Consider the following 17,140-nt stretch of genomic DNA (forward strand, 5'->3'; position numbering starts at 1 on the left):
ACTGCGCTAAAATCAATTTCCAACAATTCATTTCAAAAATATTGTTAAACGCACAGAAGATGGAATCCTCCATTCACCTCAATCCACATTCATTTGAAAGTTGACAAACAAGAGAACATTGGAAAAACTCAACCGATTATTGCAATTAACATTCGAGGTAATTATATTTAATTTGTTATATTTCTAAATTTACAATTAAATAAACAATTCATTACAATATCAATAATATTTAAACATATGCTACAAGTGGATGGAACTTTTAAAGTGGTCAATCCACTCTCCAATCCATTCCATGTATACTGTCCAAACTGCAACTACAAATTTGACAACTATGGTAGCCTTGATGGGAAAACTACCCATTGTCCTGGTTGTCACAAAGAAGTCAACTATGTCTACTCATTGTATTTGAAAACTATTCTAGTGGCTGAAAAACAAGCAAACAATGCATTGTTCTGTAGATAAATCAATAATCAAGTTGCTGCTACCTGCTCTACAAAATATTTCATACAAGGAGTACATAGAAGACAAATCAATAGTAATTTTTATGTTGCGCAACTTCTCAGTAAAAGGGTACTTCAAATTAAATCAAAGCAATCTTATTATCAATGCTAGTTCAATTCACCAAGAATCAAAATAACAAATGGAAAGGTAAATATACATTTCGTTATTCATCTCGATTACTACTTACATATGTTCAAATTTGCCAATTGCCTACAAAATCAAATAATGTTCTCTAACAAATACTTCAACAATAACTTTGCAGGTACAAAATGACAAAGGCACAAGAATAATGATCGATCTCTAGTACCTAATGTAGACACCTAAAAGTTGCACAATGAATTAAGTGAATTTTATTCATTTAATTATTCTTAATTCTTCCAATTAATTAAATTAAGATTTAATTAATATCCCTATTCTTGTAATCGCCTATTAATTAAATTAAGATTTAATTAATATACCCTTCTTCTATCTAATCCATTTAACTAAGTACCCCACTCTAGCCATTTTAATTAAATTCACATTTAATTAAAAATACCAATTTATCCCCTTTCCTCATTTTAATTAAATCTACATTTAATTAAAATCTCCTTTGCATTTAAACAAATCTAAATTTATTTAAAAATCCCCCCACTTGCAAAACCCTTCAAATGCAAGTTGCATCCCCTATTTGACTAAAATAAATTTTTTATTTACCCAAAATTACCTATTTTCCCTCACCCACTTGCAAAATCCTACATCTCCCACTTGTCTCCTAATCATTCTTCTAGAACCCATCTAAACTTAATTAATTCGCCTTAATCCCTCTAATCATGTCCTTTCCCTAAATTTGAGGAGGTCACTTCTCAAAATTGGAAGAAAGTCTTCTAAATGCAGTAAAGGCTTTATTTCTTCAACAAGCTAACTTGTTGAATTCCCCCAAATTTGGAAGGACTTACAAATTTTTCCCCAAAGTCTTCCTAACCATTAATGGTTAACTCAACCTTCTTGCATGGTTAGAGACTCTTTCTCTAACTTAACCTTCATCTAACTCAAGGGTCTCATCAAGCACTCATGGCTTTAATTACCCCTTGGGTAAAAGCTTTATCCATTGGTTATCCACTAACCTAACCATAACCTTACCTCCTAAGGTAAACTTCATGTCTCCTCAAGCATTTAATGCTTCTTACATCTCCTCTCAAGCCCTCTCAAGGTGACATTTGTCAACTTGGGATTGATTGAATCCCTCACATGGATTGATAACTTTCAATCCTAGCCATTGTTGAGATTATTCAATCTCAACCCTCCATTGCCTTATTTTCCCTATAAATAGAGCCCATTCCTTCTTGAAAAAAATCAAGTCTTTGTGCATCAAACTTATAGTCATTTTGCTCATCCAAATCATCTTCAAACATTAGCATTATAGCATTTATCATTTGCAACATATTTTAGGACATCATCTAGTTTGAATGCATATCTTTTTATAACATTTTATCTTCATCTAGCTTAACTATATTATCTTAGCTTTGAATTTGGAACTCATCTAAATCTTAATCATCTAGTTTTGCATTTCATCTTCATCATCCCATCTTATCACTCACTAAGATCTTGGTTGCATTCCATTTAAATCTTAGAATCATTTAAATCTTGTTCTTTAAGTTGTCATCTTAAAGAATCAAGTGCTCTTCTAAGCTGAGAGCCACCTTGAATCTTGAAGATCCTTGGAGATAGAGGAACATGGAATGATTTTAAAGAGTTTAGATTCATTTAACTTTGTTTTTTTTGGATTTCTAATCTCTAATACAATGTTTCATGTGTGTGTTTGAATTGTTTTCTCCTCTTGCAGATTGATACCACATTTTCAGCATACATTAATTGGCACCCACCATGGGGCCCGTCCCCAAAAATAACATCATTTTTTGTGTGCAGGTTGAACACAAATGTCACATCAAAATATCATAATAGTGCTTCAGAGAGTTCTTTTAGCGCATCCATTACTTTTCTTAGCCCTTACATGGCACATATTAGTGCATAGCAACCATCTTTCAGCACATCTGATCTTCTTTTTAGCGCATATCCCTCTCTGTTATTTCCATGCATAGGAGCGCTAGACTAGCGCATCCATGCATCAGAATAGCACATCTGTCTAATTTGCTAGCGCTTAGGAATCATTCTTAGCGCATTTGTTCCATAGTTTAGCGCATAGAGCTAACATAGGCAAAGATTTGTAATAGAGGTAAAAAATTAGGCTTGTGGAAGGACAATATATATGGAATATAACCTTTAAGTTATATTCCATTTATATTGTCAGGATGTTTGAGAGGGGTTTCGGACCTCTAGGAGATAATGCAAAATCTAGTTTTTGAAAGATCCTATAAATTTCAGACTTAGTCAAATTTCAGGGTATTTCAGAATCAGGAGTGAAAAATTTGTAACCAAGATCAGAATTTAGGCTTGTGAAGCCCACCATCATGATTTGATTTTTTTGCTAACTGAGTGTGTGCAGGTTCTAACATTTTTATGCGGGAATAGAAGGAATTAATTTAGTTTTCTTTGCTTTCTTTCAAAGTTAGTAAAAAGAACTCACCTTTCTTTTTTCTTACAAAAGCTTAAAATGAACCTCATGATTTCTTTTGGATGCATAAAATGAACTTCATGCTTTCCTTTTGGTGCTTAAAACAAAAATCAATCTTTTCTTTATTGCATGGATAAAAAGGATAACAAATCAAACAATTTTCTTTCTTGCAAGATTAGGGGAAAATACTTCATTTTGGGCTCTAGAAATAACAACAAATTTTCAATTTTCTTGCAAAAGGTAAAAATAACAAATCCACATTTTCTTGCAAGATTAAAAAGAACAATCAACTTGTCCATTTCTTAGAAAGCAATTCACTTTCAAGCAACGTGCATTATTTTAAGTTGACCGGGATTTCATTTCCTAGATTAACAAACAAATTCCTATGAGGAACTTAAATAAACACATGCTTATTGGAGCAACATCTCTAAATAGAGGATAAATCATCATTGCTTTGAAGGTTAAAAAGAACACTTGTTTGCCTTGTCTCGAAAGTGGAAGGTATATTCTCTCCCCTTAATTGGGTGATTGAAAAACCAAACCACTCTTATTTTTTCTTTTACTTCAAGCACTTAAATCTCTTAGAATGCCTACCCTCCCGAGTTTCCCTTAGGACGCCATTAATGGTCGGTGAGAGGGGAATGACTTAAGTGGGAAACCACTTTATCGCCAAGTATTCCAACCCACCATAATCAAATGTGGAGGCTGGCGAAAGTCCCCTTCAATGGTTTTTCTCAGTGATTAGTCCTCCCCAAGTATCTTTAAGATACGTAAAGCCTTTGTTCTAAAGGTTGGGAAGCCTCTCAAGGGAGTTTATCACTGAAGACCAAACAAAATCATGATTGAGAACCTTAGCATTAGAGACTTTGAGCTGAGTCAGTTGCCAAACATTGGCAATATCATAGTGCAAGGGTGGAGAAGAATCTACTCCAATATCACTCACCATATATCTCCCAAGATAACTACTCAATTGTGAACCAATTCACTTTGAGTTAATTCTGGTAAAAGGCAAAAAAATGGGCGCCCCCTAGGGGGTGACAAGGCTGTTTGAGCTGACAGAGTATCGAAACTAGTGGGCTATAATATTGTCAATGTCGTTTGAATAAAGAGTCTATCTGATGTGTCTTTTTGTTGTAAATCAAACCAATTATAACACTGGGGATTTGGACACATCCTCAAAAGAAACATACACTCAATGTTTAGCATTAGGATGACCATTGTCTTCATGTGTGCTATGTAGTCTTGTCACAAATGTTAAAATATCTTGCAAAGTATCCAACAATCAAACTCAAAAGTCAGTTCAAACAAAGAAAAATCATAAAGTGAAGAAGATTTCCAAATCCAACAAAACACCTCTCTGAGGTGTTATCAACATTTCAAATATCTTTAAGAAAGACTTTCATCCAACAAGATTAGGGGAATCTCAAACCAAGAAATCAAGAGTTTATCATCCAACTATCTCAACGAAAATAATACCTAGATAGGTATTCAAGTTAGTCAAATCAAGTTTGTATATCAGGAGACTTTATAAATATTATTTGATGTGCTTTGTCATAGGGGCCTATCAAATAAACCCTCTATTTGACTTAGTAAGCTTGATTATCCAAAACAAAGTATCCATCAAGTCATAAAATTTATTTTCCAACATCACAACACAAGCATCAAACCAAGAACTCAAGACAGTTAACACGTAGGAGCAACATCCTAACATGTCGCAAGCATTCAATAGCGTATTTGCACCAAAACATACAATTAGTATCATACTAGTGAAATTTCTGGTAGCACTTATCAACATCATTATAGCATATTCAAACATCATCCTAGCGCATTCAAGACATCTTATAGCGCTTCCATATCAAACATTAGCACGTAACCAGGATATATTAGCACATAACCCATCCAACCAATTCATCATCAAGCAGTCTAAAATAGTTTGTTGGAGAGGCAACATAGCACATTGTGAACTTTTTGTAGCACTTTGAGAACTATCTTTAGCGCATCGGGTCTCTGTCTTAGCACATGATCAATATTAGTGAAAAATAGAGAGCTAACCAATCACTTTGGGAAAATTTAATCAATAGTTTCAAATACCCTTTTGGGTCCTTTAGCAAACTTAGCAACAAAACTTTAAATCCGATCATCAGTGAGAAAATTTCCAAATCCAACAAGGCACTCTTAGGAAGCATTTTCAAATCATCAGCTAGCTTGAGATCAGACTTCATCCAACAACATTGAAGAGTATCAAAATAGTGATCAAAGTTTCATCATCCAAAGGATTCTATCAAAACACTACCTAGCTAGGTATTCAAGTTAGTCAAATTAAGTTTCCATATTGGAAGACTTTATCCATATCATTTGATGTGCTTTGTCATAGAGGCCTATCAAACAAACCCTCTATTCGACTTAGTAAGCTTGACTATCCAAAACGAAGTATCCACATCAACCTATCGAAACTGAATCTTTGATCACTCGTATGACCATCCCTTATTGCTTGCAATTTAAGAAGAATCTTATTCAAAGGAAATGATTCCTAGCCTAAATCAAGATCAAGATATCACGGATCTCCAATATAATCCCATTTTTTATCAAGATCCCACCTATCAAGAATCTTATGATGATCCACTAAGATTTTTGTATTCCATCCACGATGGTCCCCTTTTTATCTCAAGAGTAGAGTCCCATTCACCCATTCAACATCAACCTCCTAAGAAATGACATGATATCCCTTCCATCTTCGTCACTAATCTAATTCAAAATCAAGAGGAAAGCACAAACTCAAATTATCCTACTCCAAGTCAAGATCAAGATCAAGAAATCCTTTCATCCTCCAAATCCATCTTAGATCCTTTCATTCCAAAGTCAAACTCTTCATCCTCCAAATCTATCTTAGGTCCTTTCATTCCAAAGTCACACTCTTCATCCTCCAAATCCATTTTAGGTCCTTTCATTCCAAATTCAAACTCTTCATCCTCCAAATCTATTGTAGGTCCTTTCATTCCACAATCAAACTCTCCATCCCTTCCATCCATCCACCAATCCATTACCTCAAATGATCCATAAGAAAGATCAACAAAGGAACACATCTTTGAACTTCTTTCAACCATCTATCTAAACATCTTTCCAAAACTATTCTTGTATTATTTCCTCTATCTATTTTGGGTCCTTATGTCCCAAAATTTGATTTTCCTCTATCTCTTCATCACTTCTCACGTTGTGTACCAACACTCATCTTGAATACATTTCCATCTATCCTCACACAAATCTTCAAATAATCTATCTATTATCCAACACCTCTTTTCCATTCCTTCAATCTCTTTCATTCAATCCTTTGGATAAATTCATCATATGTGAAATAGGCATTTGTGTCATTTTGTCACATGCTTGCCCATGCTCGAATCTCATGTTCAGTCCTTTTCCTAGATATCTATTCATGAAATGCTTCAGAATCTGAGGTTGTTCCTCTTTAACATTTTATTTTGGTTGGGATACACACTCAATCCAAAAAAGAACCACTTATCGTATCTTGGTCCTGACATCTTTTGATTACTATATCTCATACACTTAATCAATTGCTCTAAATCATTGTGATCTCTTAGTCGAAGACATGGCTAGTGAAAAATCTAAAATCTTGTTTCAGTGCCACTGTAATTATCAAACCCATGTAAGTTTCATCACTTACAAGCCAATGTAAGAAAAATAAAGAGCAAAAAGAAATATCAAAAGATCAAAAGCATGAGTAAGAAAAGAAATATCAAGAAAATGCAATGAAATAAAATATCAAAATGCTTGGCTATGGGAACATGCAAGTAACTCCATCAAGGCTATGGACACATGGCTGAAAATGGAGCAATATTTGTGAGATTACATCGATAACCTCGTCGAGGCTATGGATGCTCGTTGCAATGAGGCTCTATCCAAGATGCTTTTGAAGTCAAGGTAACTCATGTAGCTAGCCATATTGGATTCTAAAGATTATAATGATCATATGAGCCGGAATGAACCCACTTGCATACAAATGGGTAATGAAAGACTAAGTACCTTGATCCAGTTTGTGATTCTTCTTCCCTTTTGAATCTACTTCCCAGTTGCTAGAAATGTTCAATTGAATTTTTTGGAGATTCTAAGTGTGGGTTGTGTCTCTATCTTTGAAAAGTTCAGGAACACTTAATCAGGTGGTGCTAGATGTTGTGACAATCTTACATATTGTCTTTTTGCAAATGGAAACCTCTATGCTTGGGGGAAAAGTTCATCCACTCTATTCTTCCTACCATATCTCCCATTATCCTTCCTCCAATATCCATTACCCTATCTAACTTCATCATTATCTACAATCTTGCTTCACCTTATCCATACCCTCTAATCCATATCCCTTACCCTATCTATTCATTGCTTCCATCATCCAGTGGTATCTATGATCTTGCTTCACCTCATCCATATCCTCTAATCCATATCCCTTATCCTATCTATTCATCGCTTCCATCATCCAATGCTATCCATATCCTATCTCTATCCATATCCCCTTTTCCATCCTTGATCTTGATCAAAACTATGGACAAAAATTCTATTTCCACCCCAATGGTTCAATCATCCATTCATAATATTCCTTGTCTTGCTATACATTGGGGCAACCAAATGCATCTTTCTTCTAATCCAAAAACTCAAAAAATCAAAATATCCAAAAAAAAATTGACAAAAACAAAATAAAAATAAAATTAAAAAATAAAAAATCAAGCATGAACGCATGGCCCATCCATCAATTCAATGACAAAAAAGCTCTCAAAGTCTACGATCAAACTAATCACATGTCTTGTTAATCAATTCATCACTAGAAATCAACATCAACATCAACATGTCTTATACAGGGATAGGTACACTTGAAACCAGACAAACCGGTCTTATACGAGGTACTCACTCTTTGAAACTAGACATTCCTATCAATCATTGAGTCTTGATAATTAATCCATCTATCAAAATCAACATCAACATGTCTTATACAAGGATAGGTACACTCGAAATCAAACAGATCAGCCTTATACGAGGTACTCACTCTTTGAAACTAGACATTCTTATCAATCATCAAACAAATCAAAATGATGGCATAGATCAGTATGACTGCTAGATTTTGTTCTAGTTAGCCTTATCATTATCAATTGATGGTAGTACATGTTTCACAAATTATATTGTACATATCATATCCACCCATATGAGACATCACTAGAAATTCATAAATTGTTATCAATCCTGGACATACTTAGCGTAGTTATTGTCCTTGGTTTATCTGAATCAGTTGTCCAAATCGTATCCCACCATGGTTTGGTGATTAGTGTACATATCCATATCAAAGTAGTATCAATAGCAAGGGGCAAAATCCTAACATCGCTGGGGGCAAAATCCTGACCTCATTGGGGGCATTTCACCTTCAGGGTTTTCAAAATCAGAACAAACACGTAGCAAGACAACTAGGATCAAAACAACCAACAAATTACAACGACAATACAAGAAGGCTAGACATCACGGACTTGAACTAATTTCAACTGAACAAAAGATCTATTTGCAAGATGTTTTATTTGACAAAAATACATTCCAAATAGCATGCATGATTACTTATGGTTGTTAATTTTTGCTTATCATATCTCCTAAGTGACTCAAGGATGTCTCAACGACTAGAGAAGTAGGAAAGGAATTTGATGTTTTGGGCAAGTGCAAGGTAATGAGTCACAAATTCGCGGAAGTCCACGTGTTGGAAAATGTGCTCTTATAAATGGGGGCTCGTTTATGCTTTAGGCCCTCGAGCCGAAAGATAATGGGGACCCAAAGAAAAAATAAACGAGCCCCCGTTTTGTCCTAAAATGGGGGCCCACTTTTAAACAAAATGGGGACTCATTTTTGAAAAACGGGCCCCCGTTTCTAAATCGTATTTTTCATTTTTTTCCACAAGCCACCCTTGTTTGAAAATGGGGGCCCATTTTGTGGAAGTTGATTCCACAACCTGCCACTTGGCTAGGGATTAGGCCCAGGATAGGCCTGGGATGGCCACACCTAAGACATGGACCTGCAAATTCAAATTTCCATGAATGAAAGCACAAATATGATCGTATGAAATAATTTGCGTGCCTGCAATTAGAGAATTTTTATACGAAATTAAAACCCATTTTAGATTATACTATCTAGATTCTAAATATGTAAATTTATTTTAAAAATGATTATTTTAACTATTTTTCATTTAATTTATACTAAATCGGGTCCATAAACTTGAAATATTACTAATTTTGTTAATTTAATAACTTTTTTATTTTAATGAATTTTGAAAAAAAAATTATGTCATCAATCTACACAAAATTATTTTCTATTTAAAAAAAAGAAAATTTAAAAATGTTAAGTTTACGTCAAATTATGTGGGTCGTACACGTCAAATTTTTAAAAACATAATTACAGTCATTAAAAAATTAATTAAAAAAAATATTTTAAAAAAAAATACAGAAAAAATATGTTCATCAATCTTCAGTGAGTTACAAACCATTTCCCAAAATGGTTTGAGAAAATAATTTTAATTGTGTCAAAAAGTGTGGGTCGTACACATGCATGGTATGGTCCTGAAACAGGCATTTTCAAAACATAGTTTTTAGAACTCCATTCCAAAATTTATTTTTTATTATGTGGGTATTAAAATAAATTACATATTTGGAAAGTACACTCAGAGGGTTATCTTTTATATTACTGACTTTTTCCAAGATTCAATCTCCAAATGTTTCAAAATTTAAGCTCAAATGAGACAAAATCTAAAAATAAGGGAAAACACTTCCACTTTTTGGCCAAAAAGTGGACTCAACTTCTTGCACTGACCCTTTTATTTGTCTACTGTTTATGAGTGAATTCTTTTATCATGCAAATTTGTCCTACGAAGCAATCAAGTGGCATATTGCTAAGGACATTCCAGATTTGTATAGAACAAAGGTTAACTCTTGTTTGTTTACGCAAGAAACATTCAAGTCATCTCGGTTCAATGATACCTTATGCTTGTATCATCTTGCAATATCAAAATACATGTAAGTTATACTCAGGTCATTATGGTTCAATTATACCATGATGCTTGTATCAACTTTCAACAAATAAAGGCTCGATGATGAAAATAAAGGAAGCATTGACACTTCGATCAAAATAGATGGCAACATTGAGAACGAGAATGCATATTAAGCTTTGCATTATCTGCACATCATTATCATCTTAATCTTGCATTAGGTTGCATATCATTTTAATCTTCCATTAGTATCATTTCATTATCATTATCATCGTCATGTCATTCTTACATCTCATATCATACATCTCATTTTCAATAAACATCTCATATCATTATCATTATCATGAACATCTCACATCATACTTCTCATTTTCAAGATACATCTCATCATCATCATCTACTCACATTCATCATTGCATCCATCACGTGCGTATCTATCACATCATCATGGAATCTTTCTTCACTTCCATATCTTCATCATTCATCCAACTCTCATCTATCATGTGTCTTTACATGATGTATCTTTCCTGAAACTAGATGTTTTGTTATCTCTCATGTCTTATACAAATGTATCTTTCCTAAAACCAGACATTTTGATCAAGTCTTATATAGGATATATCGTTCTTGAAACCAAACGTTTTGATCATCTTAGTCTTATACAGGAGGTGTCATTCCTAAAACCAGACTTGATCTCAAATCCAATCAATCTTATTGATCCATGTCATCTTATCCATTCTCTCATGTCTTATACAGGATGTATCTTTCCTGAAACCGGACATTTTGATCAGGTCTTATATAGGATATATCGTTCCTGAAACCAGACGTTTTGATCATCTTTGTCTTATACAGGAGGTGTCATTCCTGAAACCAGACTTGATCTCAAATCCAATCAATCTTATTGATCCATTTCATATGATCCATTCTCTCATGTCTTATACAGGATGTACCTTTCCTGAAACCAGACATTTTGATCAGGTCTTATATAGGATATATCGTTCCTAAAACCAGACGTTTTAATCATCTTTGTCTTATACAGGAGGTGTCAATCTTGAAACCAGGCTTGATCTCAAATTCAATCAATCTTATCAATCCATTTCATTTGATCCATTCTCACATGTCTTATACAAGATGTATCTTTCCTGAAACCAGACATTTTGATCAGGTCTTATACAAGATAATTGTTCCTGAAACCAAACACTTTGATCATATTTGTCTTATATAGGAGGTGTCATTCCTGAAACCAGACTTGACCTCAATCTTATCAATTATGATCAATCTTATCAATATGATCCATATGATCAATCACTTCCAACCATCATATGCATATCACCTTCTAAACATATAGTATCATTACAATCATCATATAAGCATGTAAAAATAAAATTAAAAATAAAAACACACACACATAACATCATCTGCATCATCATCTACAAAAGTCATATAGATGAAAAGCATATCATATAGCTCATCAAAATCAAAATAGTTGCATCCATATCATATCATTAGGCACATGTGTGACCACATGTTGATCTAAAAGAAAATCAATAATAAAAGTCAAAACAAATAAATGTCCAAAGTCCCTATCAATCAATCACTCAATCCAAGTTCCATACCACAAATCAATCAATTCCAAGTTCCATGTTACAAATCAATCAATCCAAGATCCATGTCAAAAATAAAAGACTCATATCGAAAATCAAGGACCCATATCAAAAATCAAAGACCCATATCGACAATCAAACTTCATACCCACGTGACCTCAGTAGACGTGTGGGGCATGTACGTGCTATGCCCACATTAGTCTTCCTCATTTCTTCAACATTTGGTGGACGTGTGGGGCATGTATGTGCTATGCCCACATTAGTCTTCCTCATTTCTTCAATATTCGTTGGACGTGTGGGGAATGTATGCGCTATGCCCACATTAGTCTTCCTCATTTTTTCAATATTTGTTGGATGTGTGGGGCATGTACGCGCTATGCCCACATTAGCCTTCCTCATTTCTTCAACATCCAGTGGACGTGTGGGGCATGTACGTGCTATGCCCACATTAGTCTTCCTCATTTCTTTGATATTCCTTTTAAAATTTATCTGTAGATAAATATCAAAAAATTTAACAATTCAAATCATCTCTTTCAAAAAACATCCTACATCGCGACATTGCCCTGGAAATCATAATTTTATCAATTTATCTCCTGAGGTAGCATCATCAATATCGTTCATCAAATCTACATCTGGGCCATCATAGCGAATCTCAACATCAATTCCGTATCAATTTCATATTGACATCATTCTCATATCAACTTTTCATATAAAATCAACTCTTAACTGGGGAGTCATATCGAATCTCAACATCAATTTCATATCAGTCACATATCGACATCAGTCTCATATCAACTTTTTATATCAAATCAATTCTTCATATCTGGGACATCATATCAACAATTTTGACGACAAATTGAGCATTTTTCTTTGAATCAACATGTGGTCACACGTTAACTCGAAGAGGGGCAAAATATAGACACCTAAAAGTTGCACAATGAATTAAGTGAATTTTATTCATTTAATTATTCTTAATTCTTCCAATTAATTAAATTAAGATTTAACTAATATCCCTATTCTTCTAATCGCCTATTCATTAAATTAAAATTTAATTAATATGCCCTTCTTCTATCTAAGTCATTTAATTAAATACCCCCCTCTAGCCATTTTAATTAAATTCACATTTAATTAAAAATATCAATTTATCCCCTTTCCCATTTTAATTATACATTTAATTAAAATCTCATTTGCATTTAAACAAATCTAAATTTATTTAAAAATCCCCCTACTTGCAAAATCCTACAAATGCAAGTTACATCCCCTATTTGGCTAAAATAAATCTTTTAGTTACCAAAAATTACCTATTTTCCCTCACCCACTTGCAAAATACTACATCTCCCACTTGTCTCCTAATCATTCTTCTAGAACCCATCTAATCTCAATCAATTAGCCTTAATCCCTCTAATCATGTCCTTTCCCTAAATTTGAGGAGGTCACTTCTCAAAATTGGAAGAAAGTCTTGTAAATGCATTAAAGGCTTTATTTCTTCAACAAGCTAACTTGTTGAATCCCCCCAAATTTGGAAGGACTCTTACAAATTTGTCCTCAAAGTCTTCCTAACCATTAACTCAACCTTCTTGCATGGTTAGAGACTTTGTCTTAACCTTCATCTAACTCAAGGGTCTCATCAAGCACTCATGGCTTTGACCCTAGTTATCCTATTAACCCTTGTACAAGAGTTTACCCCTTGGGTAAAAGCTTTATCCATTGGTTATCTACTAACCTAACCATAACCTTACCTCCTAAGGTAACCTTCATGTCTCCTCAAGCATTTAATGCTTCTTGCATCTCCTCTCAAGCCCTCTCAAGGTGACATTTGTCAACTTGGGATTCAATTGAATCCCTCACATTGATTGATAACTTTCAAACCTAGCCATTGTTGAGATTATTCAATCTCAACCCTCCATTGCCCTATTTTACCTATAAATAGAGCCTATTCCTTCTTCAAAAAAATAAAGTCTTTGTGCATCATACTTATAGTCATTTTGCTCATCCAAATCATCTTCAAGCATTAGCATTATAGCATTTAGCATTTGCAACATATTTTAGGACATCATCCGGTTTGAATGCATATTTTTTTATAGCATTTTATCTTCATCTAGCTTAACTATATCATCTTAGCTTTTAATTTGGAACTCATCTAAATCTTAATCATCTAGTTTTGCATTTCATCTTCATCATCTCATCTTACCATTCACTAAAATCTTGGTTGCATTCCATTTAGATCTTATAATCATTTAAATCTTGTTCTTTAAGTTGTCATCTTAAAGAATCAAGTGCTCTTCCAAGATGACAGCCACTTTGAATCTTGAAGATCCTTGGAGATAGAGGAACATGGAATAATTTTAAAGAGTTTAGATTCATTTAACTTTGTTTTGTTTGGATTTCTAATCTCTAATGCAATGTTTCATATGTGTGTTTGAATTGTTTTCTCCTCTTGCAAACTGATACCACATTTCCAACATACACTTAATATATCATTATTTTTTATTTCAAATAATGTCATATCAATTGAGTATTATGGTCACAATGTATTACCAGACCAACCACAAATATCAGTTCAATAACTCATTCTCAATAACTCATTCTCAAACTGTACTTCATTTATTATTGCTAAAGCATTTCATAAATTCAAATATTCTTCATGTATCCTACTATCCACTTACCACTACAAATAAGATAGATATACATAATGCCATGTACATTTTGTAACACTATATTAATATTCAGCATATTAAACAAATCTAAAAAATACACTAAATTACAACTTTACAACCGAATACATTTACATAATCAAAACAATATCAACAACATCACATAATTTAAAATATTTAATAAAGGAAGGGCAAGGCAAGGTTTTTTAAATATTTTGATGGTTACTGTTGTGAATTGATAAAAGTTATTACAAATAAGATCTCATAGACTTTTGTAATAGATAAGTTCAAAAATTTCAATTCGTCTTAATTATATATTTGCCTTTCACCACCATTCTATTGGCGTTCTTAAATTTAGACCCTTGATCCTCATCTTATCTCAGATTTGCACTATGAAAATAAACCACATCCAGAAGGGGTCAGTTTGGAACAACATCCAGACAATTGATGAAAAAGGGGTCGGTAGATCAGTTGGAATCAGCAGTAAATGGAAAGTCCAGATTTTAATCCTAAATGAAATGTACTTCTTATAGGACCACGCACGTGATTCATGTCTGCAGAATATGGTAGTGTTGTAAAAATTTATGGAGACCTTAATGAGCTGCTGGATCACATCCCCATTTCCTTATTTCAAAGTTCTGCGGAATTTTGCTGATAGAAAAAGATGACAGTTCCTAAACTAGCAACTTCTCAATGGCTGGAACAAATTAAAAAAACACAAAGGCGTGGAGAACAACAAGGCATAACATCTCATGCGCATCCATATATCTTCACCATACCAGAGACCCTGCGCATTGAAAGGCCAGAAGCTTATGTGCCACAGGTAGTTTCTCTTGGACCTTACCACCATCTTAAGCTTGATCTGTATGACTCTGAAAGATACAAATCTAAGCTTACCATCCAAGTTGAGAAAAAAGCAAAACAAGGGTTTTTTGAGGATTTGGTTAAGGATCTAATTAACCTTGGAGGGGAGATAAGGAACAGCTATAATGATCAAATTGAGTGTGCAGATGAAGTATTAGGGTGGATGATGGCTCGAGATGCTGTGTTTATTCTGGAATTTATTGGCTTTTATGACCAATGTGAAAGCCCTAGAATTCAACAGACAGACCCTAATTTTACGAACATAGAAGCTGTTTTTCATCCAGAAAGGAAAAGCCCTTTGTTCCTCCCCCTTCAGGCTGATATATTTAAGCTGGAGAACCAAATCCCACTTTTCATTTTGAAAAAGGTTTCGGAATGGCAGACTGGCTCAGAAAGTCACGCTTTACACAGGCTTAATATGACAATTTCAAGAGCCTGTGAAAATTTCTCCCCTTTCAGGCATGTTGGGGATTCTTCTCGTTCCGTTTCAGGAGAACGCTCCAGTGATTCGCGCGATGAAAGGCATATACTGGAATGCCTTTACAATTTCGTTGTGCCCAAGAGAAATCCTGCTCAGAGTAGTGTCCATTTAGGACATGATCATGATGAGGTTGTGCTCACGAACACCGCTTTTAAGTTTCTTCATCAGATGACATCAAGATTTAGAGAGGTTTTGTGTCCAAAATCAAGTCACAAAGCTGGCATAAATCTCCCTTCAGCAACACAATTACGGAGGAAAGGAGTGAAATTCTCTCCTTTCACATGGGGATCTGACGAGATAAGGTTTGATAGAGCCACCGCTACGTTGTTCCTCCCTTGCATACATATGGATTACAGAACAGATGTTTTCTTGAGGAATATGATGGCACTGGAAGCATTCATGAAGTGGAAAACTAGACATTTTACTTGCTATGCAGACCTGATGGACAGATTGGTCGACACTCCTAATGATGTTGCAGTACTGAAGAAAAATGGTATCATCTACAGTAATTTATGAAGCGATAAAGAGATATGCGTTCTGTGGAATGGCATCAGCAGATCAATCTGGAGGAGCCCATATGATCCTATCGACAATACAATCAAGGCTGTAAATGATTATTACAGAAGTAGGTATAGAGTTTTATTTGGTGAGTTTGTACAAGAACACTTTTCAAAGCCATGGCAAGTTGTATCAGTGGTGGGAGCATGCATTCTACTCCTTCTGGCCTTCTTGCAGACATTATTCTCATATTTTCAACTTGACAAAAAATGTAAGTGTAAGTGCTCATAAATTTTGTTTAAAGTATTTCATGTATGTCGCTTCAATTCCTACTTTATGTGGTATATTCACATGTGTGTACAAGGCCTAACTAGTCCAGTAAGGAACACCATAAACCAGATTCATATATCCATGTATATAAATTAATTTGGTTGTGTTAAGCTTATGACTTTAAAATCTTGTGTTACATTCTTTCAAGCTGTACATCGAACACATATGGGTTTCTGTCTGTCCCAAACTATTATTCTTGAGACTGTAGATTCCTCTGTTTTTTAAATTCCTGTTCATTAATTTGGAGATTTAATATAATTTGGTTATGATAAAAGAGACTGCTTTGTTACATTACCCAAGCACCCACAAGCGACAGGACCAATGGGACATTCTTTTGCTGCCAGCGTAATTTATTGGGATTCTATACTTAAGTTGATTGCAGGAATTTAGAATGTGTCTCACAGTCTCAGAACAGTGGTGAATGTTAGCAGCTCCGCTTCAAAGTGGCGTTCATGGGAAAAGACATCACAGAGTAGTTTCTAGATCTCAAATCATATTCTATGACCATCATCAGTATGACATATTTTTTTCTGCCATGTGCCAGCTTTAGCTTTAGAGTATTGAACACCACATATCACAGTAATTCAAGGTATTTCTCATAATTGCTTCGAAAGTTCAAGGAGCCCAGAGTTAGATTCTGGA

At 34.3% G+C, this 17,140-nt stretch overlaps 1 protein-coding gene across 1 annotated transcript; it reads left to right on the plus strand.

Moving 5' to 3' along the window:
- Window positions 1-14,989: 14,989 nt before the first annotated feature.
- On the plus strand, window positions 14,990-16,186 carry LOC131037643 (putative UPF0481 protein At3g02645). Its single transcript, XM_057969830.2, has one exon. The coding sequence runs from the start codon at window positions 14,990-14,992 to the stop codon at window positions 16,184-16,186; it is 1,197 nt and encodes a 398-aa protein (XP_057825813.2).
- Window positions 16,187-17,140: the final 954 nt, after the last annotated feature.

The sequence above is a fragment of the Cryptomeria japonica genome, chromosome 11, assembly GCF_030272615.1.
Source record: "Cryptomeria japonica chromosome 11, Sugi_1.0, whole genome shotgun sequence".
Classification (NCBI taxonomy): domain Eukaryota; kingdom Viridiplantae; phylum Streptophyta; class Pinopsida; order Cupressales; family Cupressaceae; genus Cryptomeria; species Cryptomeria japonica.